The following is a 25594-nucleotide window of genomic DNA, read 5'->3' as shown; positions in this document are numbered from 1 at the left end:
CAGGAATGTCTGAAGTGTTGGGTGACAAGTAATAACACAAATATATTAGGAATGGCTTATTCTTGCCCATATTGGAAGCTGAAGAAGTAGTTTTGGTACAAGGGAAAATGACCCATAACCATTTATCCATATATCTAGCGAGGTAACAAGAGTGAATGTTAAGGGGATATAAAGGAAGCTCCTTATATGCCAAGGGTGTTTGGAAAACTCTCTCCTCTGGGTAAGAAAACGGTTCAATACATCTAAATGTTAATGCCTTTTTTTTTTTTCTCCCGACACTAAACCAAGATTTGCTGCAGTATGCAAATTTCTGCAGAATATGAATTGACAAGCTGCAGCCTTTTTTTTCTGGGCCATAACCTTTATAGGGAATTGCCACTAGATTTCTTCTAGTCCTTGAAAGCAGCCTTTAACTGGCTGCTACTCATTGCCTTGGAAGGGCAGAGAGCACAAAATAAAAATCAACAGGGACAGTCTTCAGTCAGCTCCACAGTTATAAGGACTAACTGCATGGAATTTGGTCCCAAGACTGTCTGCATATGATCCTTGCATGTGCTAGGACTGTACATAACCCTCATGCTCCTGGGCATAGCTTGTGAAAAGAAATGAATTGCTGAACAGAACATTTTGCAATCCATCATAATTAAGACTGAAGGGGGCAGAAAAAACTCCAGCAGCTCCGTGAAAGTCCAAACGAAAAATAGTCTTCAAGAGGAAAAAAAATAAAATAAAAATGGAGAGGGCTGAAGGAGGGAGACAGAAAAGAAGTGCTGAAGTGAGCCACATGAACACAGCACAAAGCTGAGAAGGTTACATTATGGCTACCTGAGGCATGCCATCTCTCTTCAGCGGTGTCTGCAGCGAGATAAGGGGACCCAAAGACTGCCAAGAGCAAAGTAGGTTGACAAAAAGCCAAAGCAACATGAGGCACGAGCTGAGCTAAATAGCCCCATGGGAGAAGTGAGCAATAACTCGAATTTAGTGCAGTCAGAGAAAGAAACAAAGATGCACTGAAAAATAAATAGCAGGAGCGTAGCCATATGCCTGCCCGCCGTCTTTATGCAATGCACACGCCTGTCTCGCTGACTTGCAGCTCCTCCAGGCGCCATTAGATGCCACTCTGCAGCACTCTTCAAACAACCCAGCCACCTCCAGCACCTGCCAGCTCCAAATGATGGTGCCAGGGCAGGGAAGGAGCAGCTGGTGGCAGTGGCCGTTGCAAGGAGCCACCACAAGAGCTGCAGGTTCAGCTGGCAGGAAGATTTAAGAGGAAAAGATTGCAGTCAGCTTGGCCTTTTTGCTACTCAGATTGACAGCATCCCTTCTCCTTCTTCTGGGCACTTTCCTTATTTGCCACCGCAGCTTCTTGCTCAACTTTTCCCCTTTTCTTGTGGCCCAAGGGCAAAGGGACAGGAAGAACCTGGGTGACAAGACAAAACTACAGGTTTTATATGGAAGGGAAAGAAAAGTAGGAGAGGTGGAACACAAGCTGTGTTGGGGTAGTACATGGCATATGGGACCATCGCTCACTCGCATGTGTGCCAGTTCCCCAAGTCCCAGAACACAACACAGTGTTCATAGTTGTTCCTATTAGATAGATTTTCCAGCTGTCAATGCAGCCTGGCTAGCTGTTGCAGTGAAGATGGGGCCAAAATTCAACTGTGGAAACAAAACAGCTGAAGTATCTGGGGGAGGAAAGGGAGGCACAGGGAAAACAGGCAGCAGAGAAAATTTAATTTTGCTTTGCAGTGTGAAGGGTGTGACTGACAAATGAGGTGTGAGTGCTGAATTCTGAGAGCTCTCACAGCTGAAGCTGCAGGTTGGTAGGACTGATGTAAAAGCAGCAAGTAATCACAACTGTAGGCTAGGTTCCTGAACACAGTGATGATCGTAGGAAATCTCGCTCTCCCCAGTTCTAGCCCACCTATGCCTCCTGTCCAGCAATCAATAATATCTCTGATTTAGGCAACCAGGGGCTACACTGGAATCCTATTCTATAGCCAGGAGCTCTTCTTGTGACACCGAGAGTAGGATTCACAAAGTAGTATTTAACTAGAGCTTACCAAATATGCTGAAATCTAGAAAGGAAAAAAAAAAAAAAAAAAAAACAAACAAAAACCCCCCACACAAAACAACCCCCACCCAAAACCCCAAAACCCCCCATCCTCCCCACCCCAAAATAAAGACAACAACACATACACACATACACCCCCCAAACAGGCTAGGAGCAGAAGTTCCAAAAGTTTGTTTGCAAGTTTACAGTGCACTCCTCCCCATCCTGCCACAGACACCAACTCATCAGCTGGCATCAGAAAGTGGAAAGTTTTCTTTCAAATTTTGCTGATGTGTGCAGGCTAACTGCTTGGGTCTGCCCACATGCAGAGAATTTGTATTATGAATGCTGAATTTCTTATTAAAGTTAAATCATGTTTCCTGGGGTTAGATTTTTACAAACCATAAAATCCAAACTGTCATTTTGGTAAGGTCAGGCCAGGTTTTCCAAAAGACTCAGTTTAAACAGGAAGCAGATGGCCAAACACCCTCCAGGCTTTGGAAATTAAATAAACTGGCTTCAGAGTCAGTTACCATTTTCAGATATAGACTCTCATCCACTGAAGTCCATTGACTTAACAGGAGCAGAAGACAAAGAAAATGAATCTCTGCTAATACACTTCGTGATAGTTTGTCTAATAAATTTGTGATTTAGTAACAGGATCCATTATTGCTGCAAACGGCAGATTGGGCTCTTTGACAGAGTAATTACAGATAAGACCAGGTTGCGAAGCTGCAGATAAAAAAGGAAGAGTAGTACTAGTTCCAAGAACAGATTGGTACAGTGGGTTATTAGTCTGTCAGCAAGACAGGAACAACATTTTACCAGTGGTTTTCTATTCTTCAATAAAAACTGGTGTGTGTAGAATAGCCAGGTTTTCAGTACTACCCAACTTAGTGATCTAGTTCCCTTAACAGCTAGAGGAAACACACAAACATAGCTGTGCACTCCTATGTTGTCACAGCTGTTCTCCCATAACTAGGAGTTCAGTTTTCAGGGAATGGAAAGAGGCAGTAGTGGTTTCAAAACTAGAATTTGACCACAAGAACCAGCAATCCCAGCAGATCTCACAAGCTAAGCAGGGCTAGATCAACACGCGGAAAAAAAGATGACCAAAGAACTATGCGATTAAGGACATCGTCACACTACACCGCAGTCTTTTCTATGACCACAGTAGACCAGAAAAATTTTTGGAGAGTTTCCCTGTTCTTGGTGTGGACAGTAGTCTTGGTTAGTCTGGTAACAGGAGGGTCAGGACAAACAGGAGACTGTTAGTATCTAACACATTCATTGTAACTAGACCCTGACACAATCAAACACCAAGCTCATTAGTCTTGTTACATAGTTCCTACCATCTGGTCAGAGACTGCAAGACAGTCAGTTCCTCTTCTAAGAAGTTTGTACACAGCAGTGGTAGAGGAAAGTGTTTCTAATGAGTCATGTCCAGGGAAAATGTCATGGTTTAAACCCAGCCAGCAACTAAGTACTATGCAGCCACTTGCTCACTTTCCCCCACCCTGTGTGATAGGAAGGAGAATCAGGAAAAGGTAAAGTCCATGGGTTGAGATAAGAACAGTTTAATAATGGAAATAAAGCAAAATATAATAATAATAAGGTGGGGAGAGGAATAAAACCCAAGAAACACAAGTGATGCACTATACAATTGCTCAGCACTTGCTGACCGATGCCCAGCCCGTTTCCAAGTAGCAGTTGGTGGCTCCTGGCCACCTCCTCACAGTTTTTATACTGAACATGATGTTCTATAATATAGGATATCCCTTTGGCTAATTAGGGACAGCTGTCCTTGTTGTGCTCCCTCCTGGCTTCTCGTGTCTCTCGTCACTGGCAAAGCATGGGAAACTGAAAAGTCCTTGATCAGGGTAAGCACTACTTAGCAACAACTAAAACATCAGTGTCTTATCAACATTATTCTCATAGTATTCTCAAAACATTGTACCAGCTACTAGGAAGAAAATTAACTATCCCAGCTGAAACCAGGACAGAAAACAAAAAGCCTTTGACTTCAATCATTCTACTCTTTATTTTCTGGTTACTGCAAGGGGATATTATATTTTCACTACATCTGCTTCTGCCACCAGCTGTTAATAAAAAGCTGATATTAATCAAATAAATATTTGTTTATAACACACTGCAACAGTCAACCATTTATCCATTATCATTGGACAAATGGATTTGGGGTCCAGAGGATTGAATAGGAGAGCTCGAAAAAGCTAGAGGCTTTGGAGTAGTACAAATCAAACTCTGCTAACACCCTCCAAGCTCTACATGCAAGGCTGTGTAGTGATGGCTAGCTGCTCTCTTGGAGGCTGCAGCCTACAGAATGAAAGAAATAATCCAAGCTAGTATAAATCAACATATACCATTTTTATGAAGTTGTTCTGAAAAATACATATTATATGCCCAGCACACTCTACAAGTAAGTTGAGAGTGTCTTTTACTGCCTATATTGATGGGGTCAAAGAGCAGAGAGGGTTTTTTTCAGACAGTGGCTACTGAGCCGGAATATATCAGCATGGAAAACCAGGAAATAGACTAAGTATCAGGAGATTTTTGGTCTCCATGTAGGCAAGCACTGAAGCACCAAAATATTTGTGGTTTCTTGTGCATAATGAAAAGCAGCAGACTTTAAGGAGAAACTGCAGAGCTGCCTGGGAAACAAAAGTATAATAATCAAAATCAAATGAGGTAATTTATGTGTGAATTACATTAATAACTGAAATGAGGCAGGAGAGTGCCCAGATTTGTTTTCACTGGATGAAGAAACTAATCTTCTGCTAGAGGAAAAAGAAAGTTATACTTATTTACAGAAATGAATTTTTTAAAAGTATAGTAGTTTCTGACATTTACCTAAACTCAGTTTGCAGGAGGCAACAAGGGACAGTAAGGAATATTCCTGTTGTTATATTTTACATCTGTGACCCACCAGTGGTCAGCAAGAGAATAAGATACTGAGCAAAAGGGACCTCTGAGTAGATGATTTTATGTTCATGATCTTCTTCACAGGCTACCAAGGGGATTTCAGAGTGGAAGCACCCAAGTTTCTGAATTTAGCCGTAAACTTCAGACTAAAATCAGCTTAGAAACTATGAATTATACCGCCCTAATTCTTACTAGGATATTATTTCTGGACTGTACTGTGGAAATTTTAGATAAGCCTGAAAATTCTTCAAATGGAATTTGTTATTTATGTAGATAGGGGGATGAAAGATACCTTTTCACTCACTTCTGGTGTTTGTTATTAGTACTTGTATGCTGATGAACCAGTTATTTGTCAATCCCTAACAAAGCAGCCTCTCAGCCCTGCCTTCTATGAAGAGTTATTTCCAAAGACTTTAAGCAATTTAGGTTTAGTCTTATTCAACATCTTTCTCATCACTTCAAAGAATAAAAGAAGTAGATCAAATGTGAAGAGTTAAATTTGTTGAATTTGCTAAAATAGCAGGCAAGAATACAGGCACTACTGAAATGATGAGTCCATAAAGAAATATGAAAATTCTTTTTCATATTTACCCATGTCGTGGTTTAAGCCCAGCCGGCAACTTGGAACCACGCAGCTGCTCGCTCACTCCCCCCCCTCTTCCTTCCTCTCCCCGCTCCCGGAGGGATGGGGAGGAGAATCGGAGGAATGTAACTCCCACGAGTTGAGATAACAGCTCTCCAGTAACTAAGGGATAATACAAACCACTACTGCTACCAATAATAATGATAAGAGGAATAACAAGGGAAAAGGACACAACCGCTCACCACCCGCCGACCGATACCCAGCCCGACCCGAGCAGCGATCTGGGCCTTCCGGGTAACTCCCCCCAGTTTATATACTGGGCATGACGTGCTGTGGTATGGAATACCCCTTTGGCCAGTTTGGGTCAGGTGTCCTGCCTCTGCTTCCTCCTGGCTTCCCCTCCTCTCTGGCAAAGCATGAGACTGAGAAAGTCCTTGGTCAGAGTAAACATTACTTAGCAACAACTAAAAACATCGGTGTTATCAGCATTGTTCCCAGACTGAAAGTCAAAAACACAGCACTGCCCCAGCTACTAAGAAGGCGAAAAAATGACTGCTGTAGCTGAACCCAGGACAACCCATGACATTTTTGCACCCTGTTTAATGTTCTAGCTGGAACTGGAAATGGAGTTTTCTTCCACTGAGTAAACCACCTTCCACAAGTTGTTCATTTCATACCATACACAGCTTTTATTAATAGCCTCAAATGTTGCAAGGTAATGGGGTTTAAGAAAAGCAGTCCTCCACATTTTACCAGCTAGGCATTACATGTGAGGTACTGAATTCTCAACATGCATGATGCTCTTTACACTGATGTAAGTGTTGTCAGGTAATCATGTATCATTTAGGTCAAAGGCCTTGAAAACAATATTGGTTTCAGCAGTTCTGCATGTCTGGTGAAGAAAAAGTAAGTAAAGTACTCTAGAGAGTTCAGCTGATAAGTGTTTGCTTGTTTACAAAGAGCAGACAAGCATCCCAGATGTGATCTGACTGAAGTTAACGTCAAGACCCAAATGGACTTGAACAGTGATTAGATTCCCTGTTCCCTTCCTTGTATTTGGAATATTTTAACATCAGTTTAGCACTAATAAAAGGGATCTAAGTAGCATTCCTGAAGCAGTACTTTCAGTAAGGATTAGTTTCAAACTTGACAACAGTCCCTAGATTGAGAGACTGCCAAATCCCACCCATTAATCATTATTTTTTTCTGTTAAGCAACTAGCACCTTAAGGAAAAGGGGTGCCCAGCTTTCTCTGATCACCTTCTGCTTATTGTTGTGGTATCTGTGCATTGAAATTTCTGGCAGTCAGGTGTGGAGCACTGAGCAATAATACCAAGTTACTCACTATCCTTTCCAGTTTGGCATGTGTCCTGGGTTCAACTACAGCAGTCATTTTTTCTCCTTCTTAGTAGCTGGTGCAGTGCTGTGGTTTTGACTTTCAGTCTGGGAACAACGCTGATAACACCGATGTTTTTAGTTGTTGCTAAGTAATGTTTACTCTGATCAAGGACTACTCTCAGTCTCATGCTCTGCCAGGGAGGAGGGGAAGCCGGGAGGAAGCAGAGGCAGGACACCTGACCCAAACTGGCCAAAAGGCTATTCCATACCACACCACGTCATGCCCAGTATATAAACTGGGGGGAGTTACCCGGAAGGCCCAGATCGCTGCTCGGGTCGGGCTGGGTATCGGTCGGCGGGTGGTGAGCGGTTGTGTCCTCTCCCCTTGTTATTCCTCTTATCATTATTATTGGTAGCAGTAGTGGTTTGTATTATACCTTAGTTACTGGAGTGCTGTTATCTCAACCCATGGGAGTTACATTCCTCTGATTCTCCTCCCCATCCCTCCGGGAGCAGGGGGGAAGAGGGAAAAGGGAGGGGAGTGAGTGAGCAGCTGCGTGGTTCCAAGTTGCTGGCTGGGCTTGAACTGTGACAGCATGGCAGGGCTGTAGTAAGCACATGGTATGCAGGCAAATGCCTGGACAGCTAAAGGAGAATTCTGCAACAAAAATTGTCTCAGGATAGATGCTACACTAACATTTCCTAGTTACCCTACACTGAGAACAGTGGGATGCAAAAGGTTTGAGCAATTTTATGCAGTTCACCATGGAGGTTTGACTTTATTAGGAAATCTAGGAAGATGTGACCCTGAGATGCTTTACTGTAGACAAGAAAACAGCTGGTTCCACCTCTGTTCAGTCAATAACCTCTGCTGAATGCAAAACAGTTAGTTATTGAGCTTATGAAACTGCCACAAGATGCTACACAGAAACCTCCAAAATCAGAGCCCCATAAAGAGAATTCTGAGTAACTTAAGATTTGGATTTCATTTGGCAGCTTGAATTGTACTTAAAAATTTAAGATACAGCAAGGATTGGTCCTGCTGAGTTGATCATTCACAGAACTGGGTCTGCGTACTTTCAATGCACTGTGTACCCAGTGTTCCTCTCCACCAAGCAGAGAGGAACAGGCTGTCCAAAAGTACCTTATGACCATCTCAGCATTTTGTGCAAATTCATGATACTTCACTGTGTATCTATGGGGAAGAAAGAAAGCAAGTTCTTAAATCCTTTATTTGCAGAACAGATAGGAACGAAGACAAAAGTTGTTGTCAGAGGCCATCTGAGGACCCAGATAAGGATTTCTCGTCTACAGTACCCAAAATAAGTGTATTAAATAATTAGGCACATTTCAATATCAGTTATTTATTCAGTGCAGGAACTGCATCACTTTGTGTGATTGCAAACTTCAGGCAAACGAAGAAATATGTAATAATCAAATCTTTAAAAGATTAGAACCTTACACTTTAGAAATGAATCATTTCTAAAACAAAGGCAAATGAGGAAGAAGGGGAAGGTCATGAATAGTCCCCTGACAGACCAAAATCTTTTCCCACAAACCAGATGGTCAGACATTGTGCAAATATATGTACAGAAAGATTTGTTTAATTTCTTACCCTCTGAATCCATTCCCCGTTGTGGAGAGCATGGAAAATTCACTTGCCTCAAGAAAAACAAGCACAGCAAGTTGGCATTTATCAGTTCCATACATTGTGACTGTCTGTAAAAGCATTTATCATTAGCAATATAAAAATCCTATTGCCACTGCTGTACAGAACTGAAGGGTGACAGTCAGCATGACAGATTCCAACACATTTCCAAGAGAAACCCAGAGTGTGATTGACAGCAATTTCTTACCTGACAAGATAGCAAATTGCCTGTGCAGCTGCTCTATTATATCCACTGCAACCAGCGGCCGTATCTCCTGCTGCATGATTTCATCTGTGCAAGTGAAAACAGAAATCTTCAATGAGTTAATAAAACCTTAATGACAACTTCCATCTTTTAAGAACCCACCAAAACAAAGATGATACTCAAAGGAAAAGAGCCTGGCTTGAGTATTGGTTCAGATGTTATATGACTGTCACAGAGAAGTTTATAGTACTTACAGAGTCTCATCTGCAGCGTACATACTTTATCGCCTTATGATTTCAGAGAGAGCCTTTCATAAAACAGCTCTGGTAGATTTGCCAGAGCTTATCACAGGTTTGCTGAAGCTGACAGCCTGTTCCTTTCTTCTTCATGTTCCATATTAAGCCATGGCACTTGGCGTCCCACATAAAGCAGCTTTTCAGCCTTTGAAACAGTAAGATCTATTTCAGATACAGTGCCATGTTCCCCCCTGAACTCCCTGGTCTCTGCTTGAAGACTTAGTGTAACCAACCAATCCAGAACAGCTTCCTTTGCTGATGCTTTTTCCACTACAAGTAAATTCATAGTAAAAGGAGGAAATAAGGAGCCGTGAGGCTTTCTTCTCATGAAAACAAAGCCTGTTCTTTTGAAGTAAACACTGAGAAGTTAAAAAATAACATGGCAAACAGCTGGGGAAAATCACCATAATTTTTGTGTGTGATCAATTTAGTGACCAGTAACACTAATCTCGCATTGAGCTAATTTGACCTCTTTCTGTAGCAGGTGCACCCACAGGTTCTCCTCATTCTTCACCCCAGACCAGCAACATTTACTCAGGAATATCTGCCAGCTTGGCTGATCATGTTACAACAGTACCTATTTTAATTAGGCCTTTAGCCACTGTACAGCTACAGAACAATCAGTCATGACTTTTATGACTCAACTCTAACTGCTCAGACAATAGGTGGAAGGAAGAAATCTGGGTCCAGATAGACCACAGATCACAGTTAAGGTAGGCAGTTGCCCTGCTTAAGCATCAAGATTTTCACTGACGTCATTACTGAAATATTTTAGCACACCTGGTTTTAAACAAACTCTCCAGAAATAGGGAGGTCAGAGAAGTTAGAAATCAGCTTCTTTCTCCTGCATCCTAGTCTGCTGTGCAAAATGCCATCTCTATCTTGCTTTCAGACATCCACTCTGATCTTTTCCAGAACTAGGGATTCTAGGTTTTAAATGACACTGTGTCACTTGGAAACTTTTTGGTTCATTTTCGAATGCTTCACTAATGCCTTGAGACAAAGTAACCAAACAACTTGTTGCCCTCTCCTAGACAGAAGGTGACACACAGTATGGGAAGAAGTAGCATAGATTTTGGCTGATGAAGAAAACGAGGCAATAATTCCAACCAGTTTAAAAAACAAACAAACAAACAAAAAAAAAAAAAAACAAAAAACCTCAAGAGGCTGATTCTGCAAATCCTCCCTTTGAACTAAAAAGGGGAAAATTCAAACTAGAACGAGTGATGTTTTTGATGTAGGACCCTCACTTACATACTGTCTATGCAGCCCACTATCAGCTTCACTAATTTCTGACATTGCAGGTGGCTAACAGCAACTGGAAAAGCAAACTAATGAATTACAGATAAAGAGCTTGGTTTCAGTGATGTTTTGCCAGTATGAAGGCATCATTAATGTCAACCACACTTGAGAAAAGAGAAATCCCCTCTCCCTGCTTCGTATAGATGTTTTATTAAGTTGCTTTAAAAATAGCTTGGTTTCTGATTTCTAAATATCCTTTTTCTACCAAAATAATTTTGTCACGTAGGGATAAGATGAACTAATAGAAACAAGAACTGCAGAGTGCCAGTTAGTTCTCACCAAACCCCCTGCCTGGGCAAGCTGAGCCACATGGGATTTGCTGTAAACAATTCAGCAACAGACATTCAGATGATGAGAAAGGTGATATAAAACATATTTGGTGACTAGGAATCACACATTCAAGAAAGGGAGCATAGCTCACACACTGACATGCTAGGAAAAGAAATTGTAGCACAAGAAACTAGCAGGAGACTGAGAAAATCCGAGGAAATAAGGAGAAGGTGCCTTGTGAGCCCAAATGGCAAATCAGATGACATGGCTATGAAATGTCAGTAACTGTAGCTGACAGCACACAAGGTCACATTTGCCCTCTTCCATCTTCCTCTAGGACAGTGCTCAAAGGTAGTTACTTTTCAATATTGATAAATTTGTAACAGCATCACAGAGCTTGCAATAGAAATCCTAGTCCTTGGAAACATATGATTACCTGGAGCTGCTGAAGGAAGTTTAATCATTGGCTAAAATAAAAGCCTGAAAAAAAATTTAAAAGCAAACCAAACAATAGAGTTCTGGCTTAGTTTTACAGCCATGCAATTTACTTAGCATTAGTGAGCATTAATACATTCATATCTTCCACTAACTATTCCAGGAGGCTCTGCAGTCTTCCTGATCTGTGTACTGCAAGCCACAAGCCTGCAGGAAGTGGCATTCAGCCTCCTAGACAGAAGAAAAGTGCCATTTTCCTGCAGGATAGATACCACAGCAAAGAAAACCCTGCTTTTTACTTATTGATAATAGGCATGTTTTAATTCATTACATGGGGACCCAAAAGTCAATGGGAAAGTTTTAGAAACCTGACAAGCCACAGAAGCTTTGCAACAACTGTCTCCTTCACTGCACCTTGCTAATATCTGCAGAAGAGCTTGGACAACTCCTGGTCACTTCAAAATAGTCCTGTCCTCTGATAAAAAGTCTGTATAGCCATGCAAATAAAGATCATATCAAAACATGCACCAGGCAAGTGGCTGAAACATGGTTATCTTGGCAACCTTGACTCAGGTTCTCCTAGCTTCTCTGTCATTATTTTTGTGGCCTTTGTTTGTTTGGGTTTTTTTTTTTTTATTTTTATTTTTAATTGAAGAAGCAGTTACATATAGCTTCTCAAATTAAAAAAAAAAAAAGAAGAAAATTTAATTAATCAAACAGTATTACATGAAACACCACCAATCCCCTACATAGGTCACCGAAATCTTTACACATACCATGCAATTCTTCATTAGTTGAACTAACTGAATTTGACAGGACAATTAAAATAAAGAATCAGTTCATCTACTCTTGGTTCTCCTCTTAAAACTGCTATAAATTCAAATCCTAGAGAGACCAGAAAAATTAGGCCTTACAGTTTTGCTTGCCAAGATTTTCTACCAAGGAGGAGAAAAAGAAAAGCAATTACTATAGTCATCTGTCTGACACAGCTTCTCCTCCCTCCCAAACCTCTAGGGAGGCTAGAGCTGAAACTGTGCTATCTAATCTTTAAGGGGAAAGCCATTCAGTTACACTTCATAATGCCTCACTCAAAAATGAAACACATTTGGGCTTCCACACACACACACTTGCCTATTTTATTTCTCACCACAGCAGGTCTGAAGCACAGCCCACAGACTGCTGCCTTCAGAGCTACACCAACAGCAGCTGGTTAAAAGCAACAATGAATATAATCTTGTCCCTTCCTCTCTTCTCTGAGCAGAGAGAAACTAGTTTATATGCTAATGGCAACTGATGGCTTCCAACAGTATTGGAAAGATGACCTGCTGGAGTGAAAGACTGGACTGCACTGGGTAGATTGACACAGCAGTGCCTGTTGCTCCATGAAATTCAACCAAAACCAACCAGACATAACAGTATTTCTTTGGGTTTTAGTGAGTGAATGCAACAACTGCCTGGCCTTCCGTTGACTAGAGGAAGGAGATGCTTCAACCCCCCATCTAAAGTCACTAATCTTGGAATAACAGGTTACAAATTTCTAGCATAAGGCCAGAGATTTCATATTAAGAGCATGAAAGGACACCTAATGTTATGTGTGAATTCTTCTTGAAAAGTACCAAAAGGCAACACAAATTCAGAGTTCAAAAGTTGCGAAGTACCTACAGTTCAAATGTTCTCAACTCCTATGTCTGCTTGCCATGAACAACAACAGTTAGCCAAGAGTCTAGCAGAGCTAAGTTAGATTTCAAGAATTAAACACACTAAGGAGACGAAATTGCGTATCTTCACTGTTAAGATTTAAGCAGCCTAAAGGATTTGAAAAAACTCTGTCCACCAGAATTCCCAATGCAAACCCTTAAGCAAAACATTTCCCTTCCTGAAGGTTAAAAACAACTTCAATGTTATTACATTAGAGAAAGGAGCTCTTGGTTTGGATTTGGGTTGTGGGGGCTTCTTTTGTAATTCTATTTATTTCTCTTTCTTACCATTTGTGCCCTTTGTTTACTTTTTGAAAAGGTTTATTTTTTCAGCTCAGACAGAAATAGCAAGATCAGTTCCTGATACAAGCTGGCTGTGCTACAGATTGTTTGCTTTAAAGAGGAACTAAAAATCCAGCTATAAACAGAAAGGAAATCCCATTCTTTCTCTTATTCCCCTGCACATTCACACCATTTTTTTTTTCCTAACGCATGCTGAGACAACTGAAAACTAAGCCAGGAAAAAGGTTATTGGAATAAAGTGAAGCAATTTTTTCTTAGTTGATTGCTTCTTATTTGGGTCAGCACTCTGTAAAGGATCTTGAAAGGTACAAGTGCTAGTAAGGCATGGGTGGGAAATGGCAAGGCCAGGACTACCTCCTCTAGCAGAGAATCACACTTAGATCAGCTTAGAGCAAAAGCCAAAATGCAGCATAGGTAGGTGACTGGTGTAATCTTTTCTCTCCGATCATTTGCTAAAAAAAATACAACCGTAGAACCTACAAAGCATATTTGTTGAAATGCAATTTCTGTTCTCATTAAAGCCAAGTTTCATAGCAAAGTTTGCTAACTAACTTCCAAGGACAGAAGATTCTTCTAAAATATTTAAGTAACTCTGGTTCATGTTTAGAGGAATCCCTAAAATATTTGTTTGTTTCTTTAGTTGGTTGGTTTGGGTTTTTTTGGTGGGTTGTTTGTTTTTAACTGCCACACCAAATCAAACTTTCTGTACACTATCATAGTAGAAATCTGGACAAGCAAGGTTAGGAGCAACGCTCCAGCTGTCCTGAGTGATGCATTGGTGATATGCTGTCACCCCTTGAGAAGGGACAGATCAAGGCCATGGTGTGGATGGAATTGCCTTGTGAGCTTTCCAAAACAATGACCATGAAAGAGGGAAAGGTTAGAAACGCACACCTTTCTCTGAAGAGCTCAAAACCCCATGACCCTCAGTGTCTATTTGGGCAGAAGCTGAACTAGTGCCTGATGTGACCTTCTATTGCACAGTAGATCTGCTCTGAAGTTTTCTCCTTTCATTATGCAAGTTGTAATCAGTATTTCCAAAACATTCTGTGCAACCTAATGAAGGACATACAGCTTTACCTGAGCATTGCTTTGCAGTCACATCAAACATTTCTTCCAATTCTAAGTCCTTCTTCAGATCACTGCGTTTTTCAGTTCATCTCATAGGCTAAATTTAATGTTCACTTTTAACATAAAATTACAGGAGTGGAGAGTTCACAGACTGAAAAGACCTGTTTAGTGGTTGTGTTTCTCCATGCTCCAGGACTGGTTACGGACTTAGTTAAACAAGCTGTTTTTACAGGCAGGCGTAGTACACATTAGGAGTCTACTATGGCTGACTTGGAAGAGGTTGAAGAGAGAGCTGTTTATATCAAAGAACTGAAATAATGTCCTCCCAACAGGAAATCCGCTCATGTTCAGTTTCTTGAGTAGGCATGCTGGGTCAGTGTGGTACCTGGAAAATCTTACCACCCTAAAGATGCAAACCCGTTAACATACACCTATGCTTCAAGTTTACTGAATGAAAGATTCAAGAGAGGCTCGAAGCAGTCATTAGTGGCAACCTCCAAAGGAGATATTTGAATACTGTCCAAGAAAGAAAGTAAGGATTACAGAAAGGCTGGCATCAAGGCAGCAGAGACACTGGAGAGAATTATAATTCCCAATTATTTGCAGGTCAGCATTGCCACTACATAAAAGGGAGATTTCTAGCTTACTCTCAAGATCACATCAGCCATTAGTAAACTGCAAGTACTTTTCAGAGACTTGCTGGCAGTGGCTTTCAAGATGTAAAGAAGGAGCATGCTGGACTATTTGTATTGGAAAAGCAAATGAACCACAGGGTTGGTTTTTTTCATTCTGAACCTGAACCTCCTCCAGGCTTTATAGCCAGGCTTTCAGATGGTTGCTTCTTCAGCAGATCCCTCAGGCATGCGCATAATGCAAAGTTAAGTCTATGTCCAGCTGCACTGAAGCTAGAGGAAACACACATATGCTTGGACTCCTGTTTTGTTAAACATTTAAATATGTATTAATATAAGATAATAGCAGATGGTTAGGAAGTTCAGATACAGGATTAAAATCTGAGCCTGGGGAACCCCAAGGCTCAGAAGTAGTTAAGTTGAGAGTTCTCAGTTGGGCCTATCTATACTTTAAAAATCAGTTATTCACTTTTGTGCAAAATTGGTGAGCAGGCTGTTACCAACCTGAGCAGGCTAAGTCCCTGCTATTATTATATGCACTACTACTGCTGCTAACATGCACTATCTAGGGTTTATTTCAGCTTTCTAAGCCAACTTCAAAAGATTTTGGTATGGACTTCGTTGGGTGAAGAAACAGATTTTACTACTTTTTCCATTTAACCATGTATTTGAAAACACTCTTTTGATGTTCCTTTTCAGCTTTGGATTTTTGGTTTTTTGTTTGTTTTTTTATTTTTAAAGAAAATGTCTTAAAATTGATTGGTGAATCAAAAAAATCTAAGTCTTTCTCCTAAATAAGTAAACTGGAAAGAAAGTTAAAATAAGCCAGTATTTTGATTTACTGTTGGTACATTCCAAAAAAGTACATTGGTGTGTACAAATTTCTATCTGTAGTCACACTTCAAGGATTTTGACAACTACTTATTGTCAGAATGCACCATAGATTTATGCACACATCTAAGAATCCCTGATTAAAAATCTCCATAAAAACTACATTGTACAACTAATGTAAAATTCTTAAAGCATATATTGTCAATGTTCAGTTTAGGTGATTTCATATCTCATCCTGTTATGAAGACACTTCTTATAGTATTTCTGTAAAATCCTAAGATAGATAAGAAATCATTAACAAAGCTTCACTACACATTATGAACTATCCATAATCGGCAAAGAGCTAAAGAAACACACCATTCCACATCATTTGCCCAGCAATTGTTGGGGTTTTTTTGACAGACATTGCTTGATTTCACAAAAAACACACTGGGATATTATAGGGGGAATGTTATATCCCGTTTCCCACAAAACAGAAATACTTCCTTAATAAAAGACATTAAAGGCTAAGGTCTAGTCTCAGCATCAGCTTCAAGAAATTAGTCCAGATTTACAGCAGCATGGCACATCTCCTTCCTATTCCCTCAGTAGTAAAATCTTGATGGTTTCCAATTTTTGCCAGAGAAAAGCTTATTCATCTTCCTTCCAAAAACTGTGCCTCACAACAATGCTGTATGCTAGATCGCAAATTCATGCTCAGAGAATGGAACACAACAAAAGAAGGTTTCACATTTCCACACTGTCATGTTAAAATCCGTAATGAGTAACAAAAAACACACATCACAAACTGCAAAGCTAACATACATTCACTACAATACTTGGACACTAAGCTCATCAAGAGAAAGGTCAGCCTGTATGGCAGACTTCATTCCTTCCTCCCCAGAACTTGCCAGCAGATAGTTTCACAGCTGAAACAGCTTCTTAGAAAATTTCTACCCACTGTCTGCTCTGAATTATTGTATCCAGCAAAATTGTTTCAGAGCCTATTCATACAACTTTTGAGGGACCATTTGGCTCAGGAGCTGAAGTACTGTTGACTTGCTCACTCCTGAACAGAGGCCAGTTAGCTTAAAAATATTTCCCTGGTTACTACCATTGGAGACAAACAGTGAGCCACAGCAGCCATCACTGCTGCCAGCAATACTCTGATCATATACCTCAGTTACTGGACTCACAGCCAACCTCTCTGACCAAGGAGACCCAGCCACCCTTCCAGCAGCCTTCTCCAAGCTGTCACCACCATCTCAGTTCAGATGCCATCAGAAAAAGCAACAGAAACAGACTGCAAAAAGTGATGCCTCCCCTTTAGACCCACACACACTCACAAGCATGTGCCCTCCCTTGTGTTGCTGGCTGGCTTCTCTGCAGTCTGTCTGTGGTAATGAGTTCATACGAGGCACAGGAGACAAATGGAGAGGCAGCCTCCTGTGGAAGCAGTCCTGGATCTAACCAACAGTGTACCAAAGAGCTGACGCTCTCCTGGAGGAGACTGCACAAATTGCTTAGTAACTGCTCCAACGGAAACCACAGCAGAGACCTCCGACGTGCACCATACACAGGCTTTAACCCTCCCTAAGGTACAGCTGGCTTCTTCCCTCCCAGGCAGCTCTCCATTCAGACCCTTAGACACTTTGGAGGAATTCACAGCTTAGCACAAACAAATAAAGGTACATTCCAACAAGAGGCAAAATAGATTCACATGCTCAGACTAAAGCATGGAAAGGGCTCTCATTAAAACAAGCAGAGTATTCAGGGCCAAGGGAAACCAATAGTGCTGCTATGAATAGCTGTCTCAGAGTACTATCCCAAAGGCACACCCACACACCAAAGCATAGTACTGCTATTTAAAGACAAAGGAGAAGACTGCATGAGACCTATGAATTTGGCTAGAAACATGATGATAGGTTTTGAGCAGTGGAGTAATCAGTTCTACATCTCTAGTTCAACAAATACTTCAGGACACAAGTTTGCATAGCACATGAAGAGAGTTCACATGTGCTTTCTTGGTGTGGCAATGGTGACATGGTATCTATAGCTGTCTGAAGTAACACCAAGTCATCATTTTAGCATTAAGCTGCTTGATAAAATTGTACCTTTACTACCACAAACCCCAGCAGCTCAGTAACTTCAAATAGAAGTCACTCTTCGCGTAGGGTGCAGCAGACCAGCTCTCCCCTAATGCATGATGAAGTAGTAACATTTTGGTTTTTCATGTCCTGCCAGCAGTCAGGCTCAAAAAAGACAAGTGTTGTTTGTTTTATAGATAGAGAAATTAAGGCATGGGGAGAGGAATCCAGGTCACCAGCCTCAGTTTCCCCCACCTGTTACAGACAGACACTATTAGGTGGATAAAGGCAGACCAGGAGAGCAGCAAGGTGTATACTATGTTGCAGTTTACTTCCCCATCGTCTCCTAAACTGCATGCTAAAAAAATTAACTTACCAGCTGTATTGAATGTGTGATGTTACTCTCTGCTGCCTATACTGATATAAATGTCCACATGTAACTAATTTACAGCCAAACTCTGTTGCTCATTCCAGACACATTTTGCTCTTAGGAGAGGAAGCTGTGAGTAGGAGATTCACCTCCAGCTCTGCTTGTGCATAGTGAACAGACAACAGCCCAGTTACTCACAGAGACACAGCTCATCCTCAGTGGGAGCCCTGCAATAGGCAGCAGGGGCAGTGCTGAGCTGAGTTCCCCAGTCACACCCTGGTACAGCGCCCTGTCCTCTCCCAGGCAGCATTCCTAACCTTCCTGCAGAGACTCATCCTCTCTAGAAGCAGAAGTCAAATAAGCTCCCAAGTGTTATGGACAAGTGTTCACATCAATGTAAATGGTTATAAATGTACCAGATGATTACACTCTAAAAATCATTTTAATCCCATGTGTAGAGATGCTGCAGAAGTAGCAGATCCAGCTGTGGAGTTAGAAGACAAAATGCTACTCCGCAAGTGAACATAAATGGCCAGCCTTATGGTGGATTCCTGAGATAATGAATGAACTCACTGTAGAAGAGATACTAAGAAATTTCTCTCAGTCCACTACAAACTCAAAGGAAAGCTCATCAGGCAGCACTTTTAGTTTCATAAGCTAGATTTACAAGTGTCCCACATTTTTTCAGTTGCATTATCAGTAAAGGTATCCTCAGTGTGCATCTGTAAAATGTCTTTGTCAAGTTGAAAAGATTTAGTTGCGCCTCTCTCAGTAAAACAATATGTTGCACTACCCAAATATTGTCCCACCAGCATACAGCACATGGAATACAGTAACACTGATGTTTCAGGTTCTGTTACTGACAAACATCTGCAGTGCATATGGAAGTTTACTTAAAAAAAAATAAATCATAAATTCAAAGACCTGATCCCTCCTCACTACAATATTCCCCAGTTTTATTGAAATAATTCACACCATTCGAGCATCAGACCCCACATGTTCGTGTGATATGGGTGTCCAAAAGCATGACAAGGAATGGCTTGTACCCAGGTGCCTCTAACTCCAAGATCATCTTCTCAGATTCTTTCACTGGAGGACCAGGAGGGACCACTGCGTTCATTGTGTTTGACTTAGTGAACACACAAGAAGTTCACAAAAATTGGATTAAACCAGCATTTTAGAAAGCTCTTTAATCTTACGTTAAAGGCTCCAGGCAACTACAAATCCACTGCTTCCCCTAAAGCTGGCCTAACACAAAGAAATTGGCTTGTGTTTCAGAGCTCTCACTTTAATTTCCAGCCAACTGATTCTTATCATGGTTTTGACTTAAAAATTTGGTAGTTGCCCCCAGTGTCATTCTTTCTCTGGCAGATCTCCTTCTTGAGTCTTGGGTCAAGGGGAAATGGAACAGAGTATCCTGTTCCTTTACCTCTTCCCATTTCACCTCAGCTTTTCCCACTGCTAGCAGAGGGTGACCTTACTAATTAAGAGTATCCCCATTTCATAATCAGATCTTCAGTCATGTAGACTCTTGCTCCTTAGAGGCCCCCACAGCAGCATACTGCACCAAGGTGGTGACTCAAGGGTTTAAACAAATAGCCTGAACTCAGCAATCCCCAATTTAATGACTTACGGTCACGGTTTCTAGATATGAATAAAGTACTGTCTCCCTGCAGAACAAAGTTGCTGAGATACCCTGGCTTAGAAAAAGGTGAAAAAAAAAAGGTCAATAATTCTTGTATGTTGTAAAAGCCTGGAGGAGTTTTTTTCTCCCTTGAGTAAAGAAATGAACTAACAGGATCAGAAATTTGTGCAACAAGGTACCTGGCATAGTCCAAATATTCATACACAGAAAGCTGGGCTGCAACAGCCAAACTTTATTTATCATTCTTTTATACCTGAGCACAAGTAATTCTAGATAATGTCCAGGTGGCAAAGGAGGTGAGTCCATGACTTAAAAACCTCACTAGCAGGCTAATCCACAGCAAGATTCAGATAATAAAGAAGCAGCATTATTTGTACTCAAGATTAACATATTAGCACTGCAGGATTGGATCTTTAAGCAGGACTTGAAGCAGCAGAACTGAAATTGGAGAATAACCTCTGTGGGCACAACCAGGGTGAGAGCTCTGCACAGATGCTTTCTGACCTTCCAGTATATTCAGCACCATTTTCCCCTGAAATCTCCCCAGACAATTTACACTACAATTTAGGCAATACAAAAAAAGGAAACTGAGCTATTATCTTGTGGTAATAAGTCCCACAAGTTAACAAAACATTACCAATTACAGCAATCTGTCTGTACTTTTCCATTTCAAGTTGTTTCTTGTTCTGGTATTGTGGGAGGAGAGGAAAAACATAAACACCCAGATGGCCTCTGCTATAACTTGCCCTCTGAGAATTTGTTCTCTTGATCTTCTCAGTACTACATTCTACTTATCTCTCAAAACTCCTTTTAAATGGAAATCAGGCTATGCCTCCCCTGTTTTCATCACCGTTCTCTGGACTTTTCTGATTAGGTAAACAGGGCTCAGTATTGCTCAATAGCAGCAGAGCAGGCGGCATCTCAATGGGAACAGGTGAAAAGAGACATAAGCACCTAAGATGATCTTTTCTGAGAAAAACCTCTATGGAAAACAGAATATTTTATTTTAGCTATTTTCTTTGCAGTGAGAGCCATCGGAAAAACATTTATCCCAGGTTCCCTAGGTAGCACTTTACTTTAAAGACAATAGATACAGCATGAAAATAAAACAAGAAAAATTCTGAGCAATGCACTGTGACTGAGTTGAAGGGGGTTTAGAAATACCATCCACTTACACACTTACACTGCAGATTTCAGTCTTCACATGAAACAGTCACTTTCTCCAGTAACCAGCACCTTTGTGGAAAGGTCAGCCATGTGGGAAAGGGAAAAGGAAAAACACTTCTCATTTATTTCACTATTGAAAAAGCCAGTTTTCCTGGTTTGTACCCAAAAGTCTTTCGATCCAGGGCTGGGTACCTCCATTAGTTTCACATTAAAAACATGCTCCTATTCCTCAGTATTAAACTTTAGTACAAGGTCATCCTGACAGAAATAAAATAGTTCCTTTTCCTCCCTGAACAGATAGATCTGAAGATCTGCTTTTAATTTCCAGAAGTAAGAGAGACACAGCAGTAGGACTGAGAACAAATGCCCATGACTGCTGGACAGACAGAACTGTGGCATTCTTCTCTCCTACAGGAGAACAAAATCAGAAATACTCTGTTAGCACAAGAGACAGGTCCCACCCTACTGGCAAAGAGGATCTTTCCCGCTTTTGCAGCAACAGCAAAATACTGAATAGCCTCAGTAATCATAGAATCATAGAATAGTTAGGGTTAGAAAGGACTTTAAGATAATCTAATTCCAACCCCCCTGCCATGGGCAGGGACACCTCACACTAAACCATGTCACCCAAGACTCTGTCCAACCTGGCCTTGAACACTGCTAGGAATGGAGCATTCACAACTTCCTTGGGCAACCCATTCCAGTGCCTCACCACCCTCACTGTAAAGAACTTCTTCCTTATATCTAACCTGAACTTCCCCTGAACTGTGCAATCCTTAGTGTCTGCTGAGTTATCACCCTGTTTTATGCACCCACCAGCCTTGAACGCAGATGAAACACACATTTACTTAAAAATATATGCCTTGCATGCAGCCCCAAGCTCCACAGCATGAAGAAGCATAGTCTGATCAGCCAATGCTCATCCATACATGTTAAGCCCTAGTAGATGCATGATTGCATTGGAGGACATGAGCATCATAACAATTAAGAGCATCTGGGGACAGAGGGGTCCATTTTCACAGGATGTGTCCACACGCATGAAAGTTGTTAACCAGCAGTTGAGTGACATGAGTAGTCTTGTCAGTGCTATAAAGGCACATGAGCCATTGTCCAAGAACCAGGTATTTCATGACATGAGGCTAATGCTTTGCTTTCAGCTTCAGTATCTCTTTTCAGTGAGGAACTGAGAGCACTACAAGGAGGATCAACTCTGAATTGGAGCCCCTGCCACATTTCTTGCCTGGAGTCTGCAAGCTCCTTCCCCTTGGCTGTCAGTTATAGCAACTTGGAGCTGCAGCTCTCGGAGAGTCCCAGGGTCACATACTGGTACTTAAAATAGCACCATTTGTACATCAGACTCCAGTGGGGACTTCAGCACCCGTAGACCAGTTCATACAGCAAGGTCCTTCCTCTGCCTGTTGCTGTGAGCTGGGGCTGTGGAGTTCTGAGCAGTCATCACAGGGCCACAGGGAAACTGCCCTTCAAATGACCCCTTACAGTGGTACATTCTTTTTGTAAGTACACACCATTTCCATCTTTTTACATGAACAGAAGACTACAACCAAGCTTTTAACCACCCGTTAAAATAAATCACATTGAATCAAAGGAAGCTTTGAACTTGCATGATCCAGGAACTGGATTAGCTTGGCACAGTGTTGCTTGCTACGGGGTACTCATGACGAAAGGCAGGTTACCTGCAGGCCACTGCAGGCCTGACTACAACCACGTGACCTCCATTTCTGTTGTAGTTACCTATGTGCCTTCCATCTCTTCTCATTCTGATGCTTAGTACAGAGAGAAAATTGCCACAGAATATTCACAGGGCTCCAAAGGTGTAGTCTGCATGTGAAAAATGCTTCATATCAGTTAGTCGTCAACAGCACTCCAGCTGGATCTTTACACTGACCCTAAGTGAGAATGAAGTCAGAACACACCACAGAGATCCATAATCCTGCATAGCCACTACGTTCAGACACAGTCAGCCTGAGAAAAAGGCACACATCCACATCTGGAGTTTGTCAATGAGTCTTTGCTAGTAGCAAAGTACTAGCAAGATGGGGCTAGCAAAGCCCAAGTTCTCTGGGACAGATCGTCTTTCTGTCCCTGCATTTATGTCACGCTTACTGCAAGGGGAAACCGGTCTAATCCTCAAGGATAGCTAACATCATCAGGATCCAGTGTTTATGAAGGTGGGTAATTCCTACTGCTTATGCTTTACAGATAAGGAAACTAAGGCTAAAACAAGGGATGAGTACAGGGTCAGAGGCAGTTCAGAGCAGAAGCAAAGAACCCAGGCAGTGTTGGTGTTATGAATTCCTGTGCCATCTTGCCAGCTCCTCAGCCTCCTTCTAACGTTGCCACCACATGCAGAGTTGTCACTGCTGTAATTCTCATAGCTCACGCAGCTCTATTGCATGTAGCTGAGGGCACCGTGGTCCTAGAAATAACCTATCTATCTTCTGTCCCTCATGCTGCCTCACTGGCAGAACTTAAAATAAAAGCAGTAAAAATGCTTTCTGCTTCACAAAATGGCAACAGGCTCAGACTGATTTGACATGCTATCTGTTCTCTAGCAGAAAATGATTTTCCAAGGGATTTCCACCCATCTACTATGCCAGGTCATCTCTCTACGTGAGAAGCAGGGAAGGTGTTTCCCTGGGAACAGTAACCATGGCAAAGCTTTTACCAGTGTCTTCCCCTCTTTACCTACAGGAAGAAAAAGAACAGCAGATGTCTGAGCTCTGCCTCCAGCAGGCCCATGGGCCCCCAAAGTCATAAGCAACCTGGAAGCACCTGATCGAGGATTCAAGAAGGAACTTCAATTAATTCTGTTCTGTCTCTTACTCAGATACCAGACATTTCTGCCATGCTGTGCTGAACTTGGAATGCCTCACTACAAAGAGTGCAACTGGAAACATCAGTGTCACTGAAAGGTCAGCCAAATACAACAACACATAAGCAGGCACTGAGCCCAAAAATCAGTGTGGATAGATAGCCAATAGAAGCAGAGGTACAATGGACTAGCTTTGCAGTTTTCAAGCCCTGGCATTGTGCATTAGAGCCCTATTAAAGAAAGCATCTGCAAACCCCAATTTGCCAGCAGATGACCTGCTTCTGGTCTATCTCTTTTTCTGCAGAATATTCTCGATATACCAGATTAAATACAACTCTCTTTGCTGAAGAGCTAATTAAAATATAATAAACAAGTCAAGTTGACCATAGAATCATACTGCATGCTTTTGGGGATTTTTTCCTCCTGTGCTAGTGAACTTGCAAGAAATTTCTGGATTTGAGGCTTGTTAAGTATTTATTCAACTTAACAGAGCAAATGACACCAAAGGGTTCCTTTGTTAATCTTTCTCTCACATGACACATAGAGAAAAAATGTTCTATGATTCAGCAATCTTGGTAAGTAATTAAACAGCCAACAGCCTAGATTTCAACTACCATCACTCCACTTCAGAGTTAACATGCAGTTAGCACAAATTGCCAGGACACCAACAGCAGCCTACTCAGAGTGGAATACTGCCCTACACTGAGATTGACTCACACGGGGCACAAAAAGCTTGATAGTCCAAGTTTCTGTTATGAGTACAGTGAAACCAGAATCTTTACAGTGAGAAAGATATTGACATTCTACATAGTAATTTAGGAGCACAGGTTGAGAGGGTCAACTGGGTCATTAAATCCACTGCCCCGACTCCTTATGTTTATCAAAAAGGCATTTTACATGCACAGCAAATACCTGCTCTTGGCATACACAGAAACATCAGTGTCTAACACCCAAATGAAATAAACATTTATTCAGAATAAGTCTAGCATTTATTTTAACCTCCTCTAGGTCAAATCACGGCAAATAACCCAGAAATATGCAGCCAAGTCAAATGATGCACTCATACCTGAGTAAATACCCAAATCCAGCTAGTTGCCTTTATTTATCACTGACTCCTCAGAGAAAGCTTTAGAAAAATAATCTTTTTGCACATCTCCTAGGAATGCAATGCAGCTACCACTAAGAGAAGGTGCTATTTCTTTTAAAGACGCTGCACATACCTTTCTTCACCATGCGCTCCAGTCTAATGCATCCTCCTATGAAATCATGATAAGATTTCATTTCTCCTTCTGTTATCCGGACAGCAGTGAAAGGTGGATTCCTGGGCACCTGTTGTCCACATTTCCGACACCGAGAAGCCATTGCCACCGCTCAGGAGACTCTTGACAGGAATCTGCTCTTTCAGTTTGCTGGAATTCAGCCTGATTCTTCAGCCGTCAGTCCAGGCTGGTGATTTTATCCCACTTAGTTCATTCAAGGTCACCCTCGCCAGCAGGATGTTCACCATTGCAATTGGCTAAGACTTTTATAGGCTTACTGACTGTGTTTGTTTCTCCTTCCTTGCTTTCAATATCAGTTTACTTTATTCTCTCATTCAGAATGAAAGCTGTGAACCTCAGCACAGCCCATGCCCTGAATGGCTTCCTTATCATTAATTTAAAGCTATCTTATAAGCAACAATGAAGACAGAAGATCCCAGAAGCACGTTGCAAGATCGCAGACTGTCTCTTTAAAAGCATGCCAGATACGATCATGAAGAATTTTTCCTTAAGAAAACATTTTTCTTCATGATTTTTTGATTCCTTTTGGGCTTATGATTTTATGATTCATCACTGTGAATGGATTTTTTTACTTCTGCATTTCAGCTTGGACGGTGCAAGGAGACTGCTCTGCAGAGCTGCTCAACCAA

The 25594-nt window shown here is 41.4% G+C and overlaps 1 protein-coding gene across 1 annotated transcript in view; it reads right to left on the bottom strand.

The window, feature by feature from the left end:
• Positions 1–25047, bottom strand: part of MCF2L2 (MCF.2 cell line derived transforming sequence-like 2) — a gene marked incomplete at its 3' end in the record, with an annotated part of 63875 nt that extends 38828 nt beyond the window's left edge. Inside the window, exons 1-2 of the mRNA XM_010021275.1 lie at positions 24906–25047; positions 8771–8854 (exon numbers count right to left, since the gene is read on the bottom strand). Coding sequence (XP_010019577.1) covers positions 8771–8854; positions 24906–25047 — 226 coding nt within the window. The remainder of the gene's footprint in view (positions 1–8770; positions 8855–24905) is intronic.
• Between the last annotated feature and the right edge of the window lie 547 nt (positions 25048–25594).

This window comes from Nestor notabilis, unplaced genomic scaffold, assembly GCF_000696875.1.
Source record: "Nestor notabilis isolate BGI_N333 unplaced genomic scaffold, ASM69687v1 scaffold4859, whole genome shotgun sequence".
In the NCBI taxonomy this organism is placed as follows: domain Eukaryota; kingdom Metazoa; phylum Chordata; class Aves; order Psittaciformes; family Psittacidae; genus Nestor; species Nestor notabilis.
This window is presented reverse-complemented; position numbering and strand designations above follow the sequence as displayed.